General features: G+C 45.9%; 2 protein-coding genes across 8 annotated transcripts; one reads left to right on the forward strand and one right to left on the reverse strand.

Moving 5' to 3' along the window:
- Window positions 1-718: 718 nt before the first annotated feature.
- On the reverse strand, window positions 719-14,476 carry MRPL41 (mitochondrial ribosomal protein L41). Of its 7 annotated transcripts, none has more exons than XM_068133973.2 (5): window positions 14,370-14,476; window positions 14,154-14,282; window positions 3,672-3,834; window positions 3,144-3,403; window positions 719-1,125 (listed from the first exon to the last, which is right to left on the reverse strand). In XM_068133973.2, exons 4-5 carry the CDS (start codon window positions 3,375-3,377, stop codon window positions 943-945), a joined length of 417 nt encoding a protein of 138 aa, XP_067990074.1. In that variant the 5' UTR covers window positions 3,378-3,403; window positions 3,672-3,834; window positions 14,154-14,282; window positions 14,370-14,476; the 3' UTR covers window positions 719-942. The 7 variants fall into 7 exon arrangements, with proteins under 7 accessions (XP_067990074.1, XP_078623298.1, XP_067990075.1 ...); XM_078767172.1 differs by having other exon boundaries at window positions 3,144-3,432; XM_068133974.2 differs by lacking the exons at window positions 3,672-3,834; window positions 14,154-14,282; window positions 14,370-14,476 and adding an exon at window positions 3,508-3,631.
- Window positions 14,477-14,485: 9 nt separating this feature from the next.
- On the forward strand, window positions 14,486-18,622 carry NFKBIL1 (NFKB inhibitor like 1). The gene is made up of 4 exons (XM_068099920.2): window positions 14,486-15,476; window positions 15,585-15,694; window positions 16,630-16,726; window positions 18,010-18,622. The coding sequence occupies exons 1-4, from the start codon at window positions 15,188-15,190 to the stop codon at window positions 18,546-18,548; spliced, it is 1,035 nt and encodes a 344-aa protein (XP_067956021.2). The 5' UTR covers window positions 14,486-15,187; the 3' UTR covers window positions 18,549-18,622.

Below are 18,622 nucleotides of genomic sequence, written 5' to 3' on the forward strand. Positions count from 1 at the left end.
TGATAAGATCTTCTATCAGAATATGGAACTTCCTCAAAGATCGAAGCATATACAGCTTTCTCGACGCTTTCAAAACGATGAGGTTTACATGATTTATTTTACTGTTGGCCAATAATCAGCGATCTGCATCCTACATTTTCCCATCTTTCTTTGCTTTTTCATCCAGGGACCCCCTCTTGATTTTTTTTTTTTTAGGTTAACCCTTTCTCCATGGTGATTTAAAAAAATTTTTACTCACAAATTAGATATTTGGTGAAATTCAAGACTTGCTCTGATAACCACCAGTTTTATCAAATGGAATCCCTTCCAGAATGTCCTTCTTTAAATGAACCACAATACTTACACAAAACATTCTGCAAAAATCGAAGTTGCAGCATGTCAATTACCTTGGGGGTCCTCTTACAAAAATGCGATGGAACATTTTAACATTTTAACAGGGTGGGTCACCGTGGGCCAGTACCCTGGCCACCTTTCCTGGAGTGTCTCTGAACCAGTCAGCAATAAGGATGGTGAATATGCCCATTTTATGGAGAGGTGCTGCATTTTTCACCAGTCTGTGGATTTGTACCGTGCCGACTCGAAAAAGCATCATCGACGATGGCACATCATCTCGTAAAGCCAGGCACCTGTAGATGAAAACATCCCTACCAAACAAGTAACTAGTTGATGATCATTTTCAATGCGAGGCTTCACCAGCAAAATGAAACCACAGCAGACGCCGAGTATTTTTATTTTATTGTGGATGAAAATAAACTTCCAAGTGCAGTCAAAGGTTTACAAGTTGAAACTGGTTTGCTCTCACTCCATTTACACAATAATATGCCTAATGCAGGTATGCAGGTATGCAGGTATGCAGGTCTTGTGATACAAAAAAGAAGAAGAAAAAAGTGATTTAACACACACCAAGAGAAGGGACGGATGGGGACAACATCGACAACGGTTTCACTGAGTGTAGTTCTTTGGGTAAAGCTTGAAAAGCTTTCCCTCCTGCGTGGGCTCAAACCCGTAATTCTCGAGGTGGGTGGGTTCAAACGTTCCATTCCTGATTGCGGTCTCGATCTCTGGCACGATGACCGATTCAAACAAGCTACGTGCCGTTGTTGCCTCGGCCTTCACATCGGGGGTCTGCAACACATGCAATACGATAAATGTCTCCTTCCATTTGGTCATCACATTCCTTTTGTGGAGGTGGTGGTGTAATGTGGAGGGTCATTGATACGTCTCAAAAGCATTCAACAGGCTGGCTAAAACAAACAATAAAGTCTGAAATGAAGAAAAATAATTAACAATTCCACATCTGATGTAAGTGACTTTACCTTCGGAAGAGTAATTACCTCAGCCACCAAAGGAAGATGGAGGTTATGTTTTCACCTCTGTTTGTCTAAGGCAGGATATCTCAACAACGTATGGATGGATTTGAATGAAACTTGGACAGGTTGGGTGTGAAGGGAGATGAAGGATCAAACTGCCAAGCCAGCCGTACCTTATCAACGGTTTTGAATGGAGTGCTTGCTTGAATGCTTCAACCCCTTGGCGAGCACTCTACATGAAACTTGGTATATTAACACACCCACAATGTTCTTGAGGCAAGACCCTAGATCTACTGTAATCTACATACTCCAGAGAGGAATGACCCTTCCTGCTGCACTAGTCCTATTAAATGCTGAGAAGAGAATTTTTTTAACATGATAATTTTTCGTGATTCTTCACGACTGAGTAATAGGGCCAAAAATAATATATAGAATAATAATTCAAAAACATTGTGGATGGATTTGGATGAAACTTGGTGCACAACTTGGGTGTGAAAAGAACGAATCGATTCGATTTGGGTAAATATCCAGATCCACAGATGAGATTTTAAAAATTATTATTCACCAGACATATAGGGTGAAAAACTACATATACGTTGTCTTCAAAAAGTATTCACACCCCTTGACTTTTTCACATTTTGTTGTGCTACAGCCTGAATTTAAAATGGAGTAAACTGAGATTTTTTGTCACTGATGGACATATAACCCACAATGTGAAAGTGGAAGTTTTTTTTTGTTTGTTTGTTTAATACAGAATCGAGGCTCGTGAAAGAGCTAACATTTATTTCACAAACAAATCAAACAGACAAACAAAATATATAAAAAGAGGGAGCGGAAGACAAGATGGGGAGAGAAGGGGAAGCACACGAACACAACATTTGAGAGCAGGAAGATGTGTGGAAGGGAGAGGGCTTGGGGGGAGGAGGCATGGGAAGAGGGTGGGGGGGGGGTGGGAGAAGTATAAAACACAAGGACACCAAGGACTTCCAGGACATAAGTTGGTATTTCAAAAAAGTGGATTTGGGGTGAAATTAGCAGGGGTAGAAAAGATCAAGGTTTTGGATGGGGGAAGATAGGACATGGTGGTGAACAGCTGTTTTAAAGATCTGGAGGGAGGAGTGGGATTGAAGAGAGTGAGGAAGTTTGTTCCAGAGGCGGGAGAAAAGAGGAGTGAAGGTGAATAAAGAGTCTTGATTTTGGCAGTTTAACCATAAGAGGGTTGCAGGCAGATCTTGTGCGACCTGTAGGAATATTTGGGGGACAGAGCCCAGAGAGAGCTGGGGGGGCAAGGCCAGAGGAGTCGGTGGAAGACGGAAGTCGGAAGAATCACAAAAACCAAAAAAAAAAAAGTCTCATATCCGAATCCATATTCAGATCTTCACCAAAATCTAATCTTTTAGTCCTTGTCACACACCCAACCGGTCCACCAAGTTTCGTCCAAATCCGTCCACACCTTTTTGAGATATCCTGCTATGTATCGTTTTTGGCCCTATCTCCCAATGCAATGGTGAAGAATCACTTAAAATATTCTAGTAGCCGGATCCGAATCCGGATCTTCACCAAAATCTAATCATTTCGTCCTTGTCACATACGCTACATCTCTGCCAAATTTCGTCCGAATCCGTCCACAAAATTTTGAGACATTTTGTTCACAGACAAACAGAGGGGTGAAAACAACCTTTGGTGGCAGAGGTAATAAGCAAAACATCGACAATAATAAAAGACCCTCGGTCCCTCCCTCCCTCCCCCCCTCCCTCCCTCCCCCCCCCCCCCCCATCTCAGCACTACTGTCACTCACCGAACGTCACACTGGTTTGTCCGACTCCCACGTACCTTGTACGAGACGTACGGACGCAGAGTGCACCCCGTCAGAGTAGGCACCACAAACTCGGGTACCATTTCTGGGACGATGGCGTACTTCCCAGAGCACGTGTGACGTCCCGTAGGTCGTGCCCCGCGACCGGCGTAATAATCGCGAGGTCCACGCTTACCCGTGAACTTGGAGACGCGATCAGCTCCACGGATCGATCTGCTGACGACACCTTCCAGTGCACCCAAAAGACCCATGGTGTGACCTGGTCGTGGGGAGAGGGCTGGTGGGGCACAGTGCGCAATGTGGACACTGCACGGACGGTACAGTGGGGGGTTCAAAGGGTACAGTGGGTCGGTGTACAGTGCAGAGTACAGTATCACTAACATCAAGTAAAACACAAACCACATGCGAGCACGAAGAAAACCTTCAATCTCTTATCATTATATTTGATAATCACCGTGTAAAGGGAACCAGGACACGTGACCAAACAAACAACAACAACAACAATGACTTTCTTTTTTATTTTTTGCTAAAGAAAGAAAATTTACCTGATATGAGTTTACTTTCAAATGCTTATACGAGTCAAAGCCCTCGGTCTTAAATAATGCGAATCCAGCGATCCCCGCATCTTCCTGTCAGCCATTCGAAAACTTCTTCCTCTTCATAATAATAGAAGGTTTCTTCCTCCTCGAAATACAAGGGTAAGCGCCCCTGAGGTGGGGATGGCAATTTCGAAACAATTCGGGCTCAACATTAGCATCTACTGGCAGAATCTGTCATTGCAGCCAATAATTATAAATGTGTTGAAGTGAATCCAAGATATACTTCTAGTGAAGTAGGTATGTGCAGATAAGTGAGACGATGAACAACTACCAAATACATCTATCTATAATTCCAGTAATCTCTGTGTGTCTGTGTGTCTGTGTGTTTGTTTGTTTGTCTGTGACCGCTGTTTCTCGACAACCACGGGTCCGATATACTTGAAACTTGCCAGGTATATTGCTGGGGACCCGAGGATGTGCCTTTTCAAGGTTTCATATTAATCGGAGAAATAGTTACCGAGCTATGTCCAAAAAACGATTCAACCAATCAGAGAGCAGCGAGCTATCACGTGTGCCGAACGTGGCGAACAGACTCTGCCTCGGACGGCACATTTGAGAGCGTATTCATTTATTTCACGTTGGCAAACTATGTTGCCGCTATGTTGGCGTTAAACTATGTTTTAAAACTAATTAAAACTAATTTGCGATTCATCGTAACTGCGATATGCGACCTTCCGGACAGTCAAATGAGGACGTCACTTCCGGACTTACGGATAGTCATAGTGACGACGTACTGATGCTGAACGTGGCGAGCAGACGCTGTAAGGTACGATCGATTGTAGTACACGTTTATAATAACTCTGCCGATACAGGCCCGATTAACTGCAGCGCCATCCGAGCTGCGGCGTCGGGACGATACATTCATTGTACGGTCACATCACGCACTTACGGGCACGCCCATGGGCCCATGGGCACGCCCATGCATGCATGGGCGAAGACATTTCTTTTTTTTTTTTTGGCAAGGAACGGGCACCCACGTACGGGCACGTCCTAGTATACATAAGTACAACGGTCTATAATGCAGCATATGGCAGTATAGTTCTTGAATGACGTGATGGTGATGGTCCTGTGCTTATGTATTATTAATTGTTGTGATTTGATGTGTCTTTGTTGAAATGTTGTGGCCATTTGTGGGCAAGACAAATTCCTTCCCTGGCAATAAAGGTTTTCATTCATCCATTCATTGAGAATGAACATATTGTGTACATATTATTACTTCTTGTTTTTATGCTTTTTATATTCCCTAATTGTTGAGAATGTACATGCAGCAACCGATAAGTCTAAATCCTTGTATGTGGAAATGTACTTGGCCATTAAAATTAATCTGATCCTGACTAGTTCTTATTGCATAAAGACTCATATTCAGAAACAATGCTTTAAAGGTTTTTATTTAGAAATAATTTTTTCTCCACATTTTTTGGCCTCAGTCTGTTTCTCCGCTTCTCTGCTACTTGAAATGAAATGACAAGGTTATTTGGCAGACACTGTATGAAAACAAACAAAAATGCAGTAACTCACTGAGACATTGGAATGCACTACATGGCCAGCTTTTGAAAATATCCTCTCACATGGCACAGATGTAGCTGGGATTCCCAGGTACACCTGTGCCAGTTTGTATAGCTGGGCAAAGACCCTACAGTTTTGTTCCCAGTGTGCTATAGGGTCCTCCCCTCTGTCCAGGAAGCCGTCTACCAGGTAGCGCTGGTCTTCCACTGTTGCATCTGCTGTGGCATTATGGGCTCTTCTTGTCATTTGGACCTTCTTATCAAATGCCCGCCAGACCTTGCAATAATTTTCCAGTAAATACATAAATGTCCTTTTTATAAGACCTTTTTAGCTGCGACGAGCAGCTCTATGAGAGGTCCGCGTTGTTGTTCTTGTTGTTGGGGTGACAGGTGACTTTTTGAATAGCGCATGCGCATACACTCGGACGTGCGTTGGTATGAGGTAAGAACATCGCGGACTAAAATCGCGGTTTGTTTGAAAAAACCAGAATACATTTAGCAACAAAGACAACATGAATGTTTTCATATCAATCTCGTTTCACAGAACTTGACACAAATTAGGTGTAATTATTGAATAGCGCATGCGCATACACTCGGACGTGCGTTGGTATGAGGTAAGAACATCGCGGACTAAAATCGCGGTTTGTTTGAAAAAACCAGAATACATTTAGCAACAAAGACAACATGAATGTTTTCATACCAATCTCGTTTCACAGAACTTGACACAAATTAGGTGTAATTATTGAATAGCGCATGCGCATACACTCGGACGTGCGTTGGTATGAGGTAAGAACATCGCGGACTAAAATCGCGATTTGTTTGAAGAAACCAGAATAAATTTAGCAACAAAAACAACATGAATGTTTTCATATCAATCTCGTTTCACAGAACTTGACACAAATTAGGTGTAATTGTTGAATAGCGCATGCGCATACACTCGGACGTGCGTTGGTATGAGGTAAGAACATCGCGGACTAAAATCGCGGTTTGTTTGAAAAAACCAGAATACATTTAGCAACAAAGACAACATGAATGTTTTCATATCAATCTCGTTTTTTTTTTTTTTTTTTTTTTTTTTTTTTTTGTATACAAGGCCGAGGCTCGTGAAAGAGCGAACATTAATCACACAGAAAGACAAACCGACACATAAAACATATAACATAGGGAGCGGTAGACAAGATGGGGAGAGAGGGGGAAGGACACAAACACAACATTTGAGAGCAGGGACCGAGAGACATGGAGACATCGAGAGATCTGAGAGAGGGCGAGGGCTTTGGGGGGGGGGGCGTGGGAAGGGGGCGGTGGGAGAGGTATAAAACATATGGACACTGCCAGGACTTCCAGGAAAGAAGTTGGAATTTCAAACAAGGTGGATCTGGGGTGAATTAGCGGGGGTAGAAAAGATCAAGGTTTTGGATGGGGGAAGATAAGAGATGGTGGTGAACAGCTGTTTTAAAGACCTGGAGGGAGGAGTGGGATTGAAGGGAGTGAGGGAGTTTGTTCCAGAGGCGGGAGAAAAGAGGAATGAAAGAGTGAAGGTGAGCAGAGAGCCGAGATTTCGGCAGTTTAACCATCAGAGGGTTGCTGGCAGATCTTGTGCGACCTGTAGGAATATTTGGGGGACAGAGCACAGAGAGAGCTGGGGGTGCAAGGCCGGAGAGGAGTCGGTAGAAGACAGAAAGACCACCTACCTGCCTGCGGTGAGTGAGTGAAAGGCCCTCAGAGATAGCTTCATCGCGGGAGATTCCAATAATTCTGAAAGCTTTGGTTTCAACAGCGTGAAGCCGAGCTAGGTGTGAGGCAGGAGCACCGGCCCATAGGGGAGAACAGTATTCCATTGAGCTGCGGATGAAAGCCTTGTATGTGGTGAGGAGCTCAGGTGTGCCGAGGAAGGACTTCGCACGACGGAGGATGCCCAGTCGGCGACTGGCTTTGGAGGCCAGCTTGGAAATGTGGTTTTCCCAAGAAAGATCATGGCAGATAGTGAGACCCAAAATCTTGAGCGACAGAACTTCTTGGAGAGGATTGTTGAGAAAGTAGATGGGAGGGTTGTCCAGTCGATCTTTTCGGAGAGACATAGTAAGAGTGTGAGATTTGTCAGGATTGAAAGACATGTTCCACTTGTTTGACCAGTCTGTGATTTTGTCCAGGTCTTCAGAGAGTGAGGAGGCAGCAGACTGCCGATCTGAGGGAAGAGGAATGGAGCGGCAGAGAGTGGAGTCATCAGCAAAGAGATAGAGAGGATTTTCGAGAGAGTCAGAGAGATCATTGATGAAGACCAGAAAAAGCACGGGGCCCAGAACACTGCCTTGGGGAACTCCAGCCTGAACAGGAAGAGGAGATGAGAGAAACCCATTCAGGGCCACACGTTGACGACGACTAGAGAGGAAGTCCGCCAGCCATGCGTGGAGATTTCCATGGATACCAAAGGAGGAGAGTTTGGTGAGCAGAGCGGGGTGCCAGACCGTGTCGAAGGCACGTGATATGTCGAGGGAGACAGCTCTAATTTCCTGTTTGGCATTGAGGACCTCCATCCATTGTTGAGACAGCAGAAGCAGCATGTCCAGAGTAGAGTGACCTGGTCTGAAACCAAATTGATGATCAGAGATCAAGCCATTGGAGAAGAGGAAAGATTTCATATCCGAAGCAATGATGGATTCCATGACTTTGCTGATAATTGGGAGAAGGCTGATTGGTCTGTAGTTGCTAGGATCTGTTTTTGCACCTTTTTTTGTGCAAAGCGGTGATGTTGGCTGATTTCCAAGCAGATGGCAGTTGACCTTGAGCAAAAGAGAGGGTGAAGAGAACAGAGAGAGGGTGAGATAGAGCAGCAGAGCAGGATTTTAGGACCCGTGGGCTGATGCCGTCGGGTCCAGTTGCAGAATCAGAGTCGAGGGTTGACAGAAACTTTTCCACCTTGTCAGGAGGGAAGGACACGGAGTCCAGGAGCAGCAGGGTACGACTGGGTATGGTGGGTACAGAGAGGGATGGGTTTGGGACACAAGATTTAGAGGCAAACACAGAGTTGAGGCATTCAGCTTTTTCACGTGCGGAGTCAGCTGTGTAGCCGTTTGAGGTAAGGGAGGGGATGGAGGGGGAACAAACACCAGAAACGGATTTGACCAGACGCCACCAGGATTTGGAAGAGGGAGACAGATAAGAGAGTTCGGTCTTGAGAACGGAGAGATATTGTTTCCTGGCTCTCCTGAGGGTGGACACACACTTGTTTCGGGCTTTGTGAAAGGAAATGAGATTTCCTTCCGTTGGATTTGCTTTCCAGGAGACGAAGGCAAGTTGTTTCTGGGCAACAGCCTCACCACAAGATTCCGTGTACCATGGACGGGAGGAAGGGTATGACAACTGAAGACGAGATGGGATAAATCTGTGCATGAGAGAGAGCAATTTACTTTGGAAGAATTCCCAGGATGAGTTGATGTCAGAGGTGGTAGAGATGGGAGACCAGTCCAGATGATTGATGGCTGCTTGAAGACCGTGCCAGTTGGCCTGAGTGAAATGCCAGACTCGTCGACGCTGAGCAGACTCCCTGAGGATGGTCAGAGAGATGTCCACTTTAACAAGGACATGATCAGATGATCCGATCGGAGCAGAAGAAGAGCAGCAGACATTTTCAGGGAAGTTAGTCATAACCAAGTCCAGAAGAGAAGATGTTCCGTTGACTGAGATCCGGGTCGGGAAATTGACAGATTGTGTCAGTCCCAGTGAGTCGCAGAAGTCCTTTGCTGAGGAGCCATGGCTGGTGAGAGAGGTACCCACACCCAGCCAACTGGCATGATGACAGTTGAAATCACCACATATGAGGAAGAGAGAGTTGGGATGAGTAGATAGAAGTTGGTCCATATCATCAGACAGCGAGATGTAGATGGAGTCATCACTGTTTGGTGGACGGTACAACACACATATGAACAAGAGGTGGGAGCGAAGGGGAAGCCGTAGCCAGAGGTATTCCTGGGGGTGAGGTGGAGAGAGTGCAGTGCAGGGCGAGTGAGGAAGAGAGTTTTTGATAAAGATAGCAACCCCGCCTCCAGGACGAGGCTCAGGTCTATCATACCGGAGGAGGGAGTAGCCCGGGAGAGATACTATGGAATCAGAGACATCATAAAGGAGGAAAGTTTCTGTTAAGCAGATCACGTCTGGTTTGACAGAAGCAACCTGTATGGAGAGATCAGTTAAGTTTGAACGAAGGCCCCGGATGTTTGAGGTCCATACCGTTAATGAAGAGGAAGGGGGAGCATCAGATACAGAACAGGGGGGAGGAGGGGTAGGGTAAGATGTGGAAGAGGTGGAAGAGGTAGGGAGAGCTGTTGAAGGTGTGTCAGAGATTTCAGAATAGCTCAGAGAAAGGGAAGGATGGGGCGGACAAAAGGTTTGATGGTGATTGGGTGAGCCACAATGAGGTGTTATTTGAGGAGGGGGAAGAGCGAGGCAGAAGGTTGGGGGAGATGGAGGTGAGAGTTTGAAGGGGGAAGAAGCGGGGAGGACGCTTTGAGGAGGGGGAGTGAGAGGGGGGAAATTGAGAAGCAATGAGGGTGGGGAGATTTGAAGGGGAGGGGTGAGGGGGAAGTTTGGGAGGGAAGGGGCAAGGGGAGGGATTTGAAAGGGATGGGATATGGGGGAGATTTGGAGGGGAGGGGTGAGGCAGGAGTCTAGGAGGGGAGGGGCGAGGGCGCGTCTTGGCGGGGAGGGGTGAGGGGGTCGTTTAGGAGGGAGGGGGCAAGGGGGGAGATTTGAAAGGGATGGGTGATGGGGAAGATTTGGAGGGGAGGGGTGATGGGGAAGATTTGGAGGGGAGGGGTTATGGGGAAGATTTGGAGGGGAGGGGTGAGATTGGATTTTTGAAAGTGTACGATTTATGGGAAACGAACATTTATTGCAAAATGAGTTGCTTGTGACCTTCGAGTTAAAAATACGTTTAAGGACGCTGGATGGAGGATGGAGTGCAGGAGAGTTTAGGGAATGTAGAAAAAAGGCACTATAGGAGATGGATATTTTTTTTGGGATGAATTGATTTGGTGAGCAAGTCGAAAGCAGCCTTTTAAAGAAGAAGAAGAAAAAGGTGTTATAAAATATGACGGAATACATAACTTGAGGGGAAAGTGTAAACATTGAAGGTTAATGAGTGAAAACTATCTGGGGAAATGGGGGAGAAACACGTGGTCGAAGAACGAACGAACGAATAAGAATGAATAAACGAATGATAACAGAGAAGGAAAATGTTTTTTTTTTTTTTTTTTTTTTTTTTTTTTGAGTTGAGATTTACACAAGGAAGTAGGCTATGGGTGAAAAGCCTGGGAATACAGAGAACGAAAGTTATTGGATCACAAAAGACGGACCGCTGAGAGAAAAACAAAGCCTCAAGGTTGTACAGTGCACACTGTACAAGGGCTCAAGACACGACACGGCAAACAGACGATCAATTTATGAAAGATAAACACCGAGAAACAACCAAAGTTGCACACAATAACTTCACACACCGAAAGATAAATACAGTTTCGACAAAATACAATTGTGAACAGACTTAACTTCGAAAAACGTGGAGACCGTGTGGAGCTTCGAAAATCCCTGCCGCCGTCTCCAAGATCTCGCGAGTTTCACAGAACTTGACACAAATTAGGTGTCATTGTTGAATAGCGCATGCGCATACACTCGGACGTGCGTTGGTATGAGGTAAGAACATCGCGGACTAAAATCGCGATTTGTTTGAAGAAACCAGAATAAATTTAGCAACAAAGACAACATGAATGTTTTCATATCAATCTCTTTTCGCAGAACTTGACACAAATTAGGTGTAATTATTGAATAGCGCATGCGCATACACTCGGGCATGCGTTGGTATGAGGTAAGAACATCGCGGACTAAAATCGCGATTTGTTTGAAGAAACCAGAATAAATTTAGCAACAAAGACAACATTAATGTTTTCATATCAATCTCTTTTCACAGAACTTGACACAAATTAGGTGTAATTATTGAATAGCGCATGTGCATACACTCGGACGTGCGTTCGTATGAGGTAAGAACATCACGGACTAAAATCGTGATTTGTTTGAAGAAACCAGAATAAATTTAGCAACAAAGACAACATGAATGTTTTCCTATCAATCTCTTTTCACAGAACTTGACACAAATTAGGTGTAATTATTGAATAGCGCATGTGCATACACTCGGACGTGCTTTGGTATGAGGTAAGAACATCGCGGACTAAAATCGTGATTTGTTTGAAGAAACCAGAATAAATTTAGCAACAAAGACAACATGAATGTTTTCATATCAATCTCGTTTCACAGAACGTGACACAAATTAGGTGTAATTATTGAATAGCGCATGCGCATACACTCGGGCATGCGTTGGTATGAGGTAAGAACATCGCGGACTAAAATCGCGATTTGTTTGAAGAAACCAGAATAAATTTAGCAACAAAGACAACATGAATGTTTTCATATCAATCACGTTTCACAGAACTTGACACAAATTAGGTGTAATTATTGAATAGCGCATGCGCACACACTCGGACGTGCGTTGGTATGAGGTAAGAACATCGCGGACTAAAATCGCGATTTGTTTTAAGAAACCAGAATAAATTTAGCAACAAAGACAACATGAATGTTTTCATATCAATCTCGTTTCACAGAACTTGACACAAATTAGGTGTAATTATTGAATAGCGCTTGCGCACACACTCGGACGTGCGTTGGTATGAGGTAAGAACATCGCGGACTAAAATCGCGATTTGTTTTAAGAAACCAGAATAAATTTAGCAACAAAGACAACATGAATGTTTTCATATCAATATCGTTTCACAGAACTTGACACAAATTAGGTGTAATTATTGAATAGCGCTTGCGCACACACTCGGACGTGCGTTGGTATGAGGTAAGAACATCGCGGACTAAAATCGTGATTTGTTTGAAGAAACCAGAATAAATTTAGCAACAAAGACAACATGAATGTTTTCATATCAATCTCATTTCACAGAACTTGACACAAATTAGGTGTAATTATTGAATAGCGCATGCGCACACACTTGGACGTGCGTTGGTATGAGGTAAGAACATCGCGGACTAAAATCGCGATTTGTTTGAAGAAACCAGAATAAATTTAGTAACAAAGACAACATGAATGTTTTCATAACAATCTTGTTTCACAGAACTTGACACAAATTAGGTGTAATTATTGAATAGCGCATGCACACACACTCGGACGTGCGTTGGTATGAGGTAAGAACATCACGGACTAAAATCGCGATTTGTTTGAAGAAACCAGAATAAATTTAGTAACAAAGACAACATGAATGTTTTCATAACAATCTCGTTTCACAGAACTTGACACAAATTAGGTGTAATTATTGAATAGCGCATGTGCATACACTCGGACCTCCCTTACCGACCAAGCCCGTTTCAAATTATCCCTCTGCCACCCAGAATTAACATTAATAAATAACATTAATGAATTAACATTAACAGAAATAACATTCACGTCCATACATTATATGTAATCAGTTGATGAAGCATGTTGCGTTGCAAAACAAAGGACAAGATCAGAACTGAAAGACAAAAAGACGCTCGTGCATGCGTATAATTTAATGACTGGTCGAATTTGGTAGCGCATATTGCAACGGATATCCTCACGATTCTACACGTCGCAGCTGGTGACCACACTGTGGTCATTTTTCTCTTTTTTACAGAAGAATGTAACAAAGAATACAACGTCATTAAAATCAGTAGTCATGAAACAGAAGAAACCTTTGAATTGTTTGACTGACTGCTGGTGCCAGGTCTGGGATCTTCTGATGGTATGGATGATGCTGCTGGTGGTGGTGGTGGTGGTGGTGGTGGGGGTGGTTTGATGAGCCTGGCACACTCTGAGGTCACATACCTCTGGGCCTTTTGGGCTTTTTCCTGGTTACCAAAGGCAAGCAGTTTGAATCTGGGATCTAGGACTGTAGCTGCCTGTAGACAGTGCATGTTTTCAGGACATGGCCTGGCCCTCAAATTGTCAAGTTAATTATGGCGTGATGTCACTGCCATTGGATGGGGCCCGCAAGGATTGCCATGGGGCCCGCAAGGATTGCCATGGGGCCCGCAAGGATTGCCATGGGGCCCGCAAGGATTGCCATGTGGCCCGCAAGGATTGCCATGGGGCCCGCAAGGATTGCCATGGGGCCCGCAAGGATTGCCATGGGGCCCGCAAGGATTGCCATGGGGCCCGCAAGGATTGCCATGGGGCCCGCAACGATTGCCATGGGGCCCGCAACGATTGCCATGGGGCCCGCAACGATTGCCATGGGGCCCGCAACGATTGCCATGTGGCCCGCAAGGATTGCCATGGGGCCCGCAAGGATTGCCATGTGGCCCGCAAGGATTGCCATGGGGCCCGCAAGGATTGCCATGGGGCCCGCAAGGATTGCCATGGGGCCCGCAAGGATTGCCATGGGGCCCGCCAGGATTGCCATGTGGCCCGCAAGGATTGCCATGGGGCCCGCAAGGATTGCCATGGGGCCCGCAAGGATTGCCATGTGGCCCGCAAGGATTGCCATGGGGCCCGCAAGGATTGCCATGGGGCCCGCAAGGATTGCCATGTGGCCCGCAAGGATTGCCATGTGGCCCGCAAGGATTGCCATGGGGCCCGCAAGGTATTGCCATGTGGCCCGCAAGGATTGCCATGTGGCCCGCAAGGATTGCCATGGGGCCCGCAAGGCTAACCCCCGCTGTAGCAGGGAAAATGGCCTTAAAATGCCTGTTGTGGCGGACACGATGGCGCTGGCGCGGTGACATCATTCCGCGCACCAAGAGGGTGTCGGCCACGCCCGAGGGGTAGGCGTGGCCTCGGGATATACACGGGGCGCGCAGCCCCGAGCACCTCAGTGCTATAGTTGAGCTTTGCAAATAAAGACTCTTTTTTGGTTACCTGCGTTGTTGCTTCTCTTCTTGGCTAACAAGTCGTGCTCATAGCACCGCACTTCACTGTTGTTGTTGTTGTTGTTGTTGTCACTGCCATTGGATGTGTCCTGTCATCCAGCTGCGATGACACCTCGTACTGCAGATATGCATAAAGAACAGATAATTAAAAAAGACAAATTAAAACGATTAAACGAAAACGACACTGAAGTATCGATGTACTTACTATATTTGATGTGAGCATTGCATGGAGTATAATAATGGATTCTTCTTCCTCTTTTGAATGCAGCACAAGACTGCGGGGTAGCATCATTGACCAAGTGCGTGGCTGTGACGCTGGTGACCAACCAAAACTGCGAGGAAAGTCTGAAGGTTTGAGGACTGTCTATTTATTACGTAGGCACATATGGCAGCATTTCCCCCCTCCCCTTTGTACACATCGTTCTGAAGCCGAGTGCGTACGTAATAAATAGTTCCCGACATGTCAGTTTACTCACGAAATGCAAGCAATATTATTATTAGACAGATAAAAATTGGGTGAGGACTGAGGTTGGTGAGATGGTGGGGGTGAGTAGGTGAGCATTTAACCTGTATTTTTAGGAATTCCATCAGGAAGCTTGGGCATCAATCACTCACTACTTAAGTCCTAAAGTCTATCCCGAAGAAGAAGAAGGAGGATTATAACGAAGAAGAAGATTCTAAAAGAGGAAGAAGAAAAATAAAGGAAGAAGAGGTGTAGAAGGAAAATAAGTAGTAAAGAAGAAATAGTAAGTTAAGAAGGGGATAAATTCAGTAGAATATGAAGAAGACACATAAATGCAGAAAGAAAATGTTAGGAGGTTTTGTTGTTTTCATGTCCGAGTTTATTCATCCAATCATTACGTCATTCCGGTTCCGGTGTAAGATGGCTGATGAGTGATGACACTGAAGGGTTTTTCAGGCGATATTTTTGAATGTTCGGTAATTTATTCTCTGTAGTTTTGAAGTGGAAAGGATCTTACAGTTTACCCGAGGTGTTTGTCGCGTGTTCGGTTCTGTGGAAACATGCCGGGTCGGAGAGCGCGGGTCCGGCTGTTGCGTTACATCGACACGGATCAGACGCACAAACTGCGCGCTCTCCTGCGCCGGCACCCGGGGCTCGTGGACGAACACGGAGCGGGATCGACGTCCCGAAGTCCCGGTCGTTCTCCGTTGATCGCGGCTTGCGCCAAGGGCAATGCCCGGGCGGTGCGAGCCCTGCTGCGTGCCGGGGCGGACCCAGCGCGGCCGGATCCCAATGGAGACACTCCCTTGCACACCGCGGCCTGGCACGCAGCCGCCGGTGGAGAGAAAGGTCGGAGCCTTGGGTTTTTGTTGTTGTAGTAAAATGGAGTTTATACCTTCCTCTTTTATGCCCTAAACACATACCGTGTTTTATTTTTTATTTTTGCGGGAAGTGCAGTGTTCCGGCGGCTTGTCATCCCACTGCTCAAATGCAGCTCCGTTACAATGGACGTGAAGGATAAAAAAGGACTCACCCCCAGGGACATTCTCTCTGACTTTCTACCCAAGGTAACTTGCTTGCTTTTTATTAAGTGGTCAATCTATTACGTATGCACGGGGCAGGAGGAAGATTGCACACACGCAGACACGCGCGCACACACACGTATACGCACGCACACACACGTATACGCACGCACACACACGTATACGCACGCACACACACGTATACGCACGCACACACACGTATACGCACGCACACACACATACACACAGGCACACATACACACGCACATGCACATACGACACACACTACACACGTACGCAAATACGACACACATGCATGCACGCACGCACATATGACACATGTACACGCACATACGACACACACCACACGCACGCACATACGACACACATGCACGCACGCACATGACACGACACGCACGCACACGCACAGGCACACACACACAACACACGCACATACGACACACACTACACACGTACGCAAATACGACACACATGCACGCACGCACATATGACACATGTACACGCACATACGACACACATGTACACACACATACGACATACACTACACACACGCACATACGACACACATGCACGCACGCACATGACACGCACGCACACGACACACACAAGACACGGGTAAAGGAAAAGGTTGTGAGCAGATGGGTTCAGGTTTTTTGGTGACTTATCAATGATTTCCCTGTATTTGCATACCTAATAAGTGGATGGCCTCTTCTCAACAAAAACGATCGTTTCCCCATACACATTGGTTCTCTGCCAAACCTTCACCTCTCAATACATTACCCACCACTCTGCTTTTCCTAATCATTCCAATAAAAAACACCTTCTGTAAAACACCCCCTCCCCTGGTTGTTTGCACGTACAATCAACCAGCCCGTCGGATCCCTTCCAAAGAATTCCCATTTTCTCATCTTATCAAACATCCATAGTTTGTCCTCAAACGTTCTGTTTCTCTTCAATAGATGATGGCGGAAAAGCAAAATGATCTGGAAGAAGCGTGGCACCAAAAGTTGGCAGCCGAGTTTGAAGATGAGGTTTTGGAGCATGGTGGCAAATATGGTGTGTGTGTGTGTGTGTGTGTGTGTGTGTGTGTGTGTGTGTGTGTGTGTGTGTGTGTGTGTGTGTGTGTGTGTGTGTGTGTGTGTGTGTGTGTGTGTGTGTGTGTGTGTGTGTGTGTGTGTGTGTGTGTGTGTGTGTGTGTGTGTGTGTGTGTGTGTGTGTGTGTGTGTGTGTGTGTGTGTGTGTGTGTGTGTGTGTGTGTGTGCGTGCTCGCGCTCTATTGCGAGCCTTAGCCCATATATAAAAATAATAATGTTGTACTACAATAAATAGTCATCTCTTTCTTCTTTAACGGCCACAATTATTCCCACATTCTTGTGGGGTTGGCTGAGGGAAGCTTGGCCCAAGTCTTTCACGAACCGGCTGGCCAGGCCTGACACCTGACTAAAGTTAGAGCATGAATTACCAGTAGTAATTTGTTCGTGGTGCCATCGATAGCTCGCCTACTCTTCGCAAAGGACGCCGTAGGATTTTGTCATGTCCACCGACTGATGCCAGCAGATGAGATGTCCAGTTTAACCCAAGCTCGACGGCAGCTCAGGTGATTGTGCATACCTTTAAGTGTTGGGACATCCTACCAGGCCAGCACATAGCAAGTAGGGAGATGCGGACAGGATAAGGATCTAATTTCCATAAGACTGTACAACGGTCAAATAACACCATTTTGCAAAACGGTTGGAAAGACGTCAGATAGTTTGCAATACCATGTTAGAAGGCCAGTGGGAGAACGCTGATAGGGAAAACAGACTGAATGCTCTTTTCCGGAGATTTATCTTTTGTACATTTGGGGGAAACCTCGAACAACTACAAATCCTGATAAAGTGATGCAGAAGCAATGACATTTCTGCAGGTTAGACATAACTAACCTCTGTTTGTAAGAGTAGCCACTACTTAATTTATTTATATACAACATCAAGCATCACGGACGAATAAGGCAACAGGTGGACACAACCAGCAAGGGAATTTATTAGAGGAAGAAACCTGCAAGAAAGAGGAATGGTTCGGTTAGGTAGAGTTAATGTGGGTAGAAAAGATCATGGGTAGGAATGTGAGAGACATGAGATGGTGCAACCACTGCCTTCTTTTGACTTCCTGGAGGGAAGATTCGGATAAAACAGCCTCAGGAAGGTGGTTCTACAAACGGAAGAACTTTTGTTATTGGAATAATTGTAATGTTAACACATGGACATTTGTTTGGGTCAAGCTTATTATTTCTAATCCATAGACCTCTGGCAGGTTTGACGTGAACTGTATAAAATGTTTGCTCTGTGTTGATCTTGCAGATGATGACACGTATGACTTGGAGCCAGAAACATACGACAAGTGGGTAGACCGCATTCGAAGACAGCGTGCGGCCACGACCGTAAAGGTCTCGCACGCAGCCCAAAAGGCAGCTGAGCGAGCAGTGGAGCGTGAGCGAGAGGCCCAACAACACGCTGAACACCTTCGCCGCCTGCAGGCCGAGGACGCGAAACGGGTGGCTCAAGTGGCAGAAGCTCGGCTGGCTCACCGCCGAACCACGTACTTGGAGCGCCGTGCAGCCGTCACCAATGGTACCTCTTCACTGCGGTTCTCAGACATTCCCTGGCCAGCACCTGGAAAGAATGCTGCTGAAATGGCCACTGTGTTGTTGCACGGTGCCGGACCTCCTGGCTCCGATACTTATCGGCGGCAGTTGAGAAAAGAACAGGCCCTGTGGCACCCCGACGGATTTCAACGATCACTAGGCCGTCCGCTTGTGGAGGCCGAACGGCAACAGATAATGGCGACTGTACTTGCTTTGTCTCAAGTTCTCAACAGTCTCTCCACTGAAGTCAAATAAACCAATGTTGGACAATTTCATGTCGGATTGTACAGTTTGTCTGCTATTTATAATAAAAGTCCGTATGCACAGTA

The sequence above is a fragment of the Myxine glutinosa genome, chromosome 13 (assembly GCF_964187855.1).
Source record: "Myxine glutinosa chromosome 13, kmMyxGlut1.1, whole genome shotgun sequence".
Lineage (NCBI taxonomy): Eukaryota > Metazoa > Chordata > Myxini > Myxiniformes > Myxinidae > Myxine > Myxine glutinosa.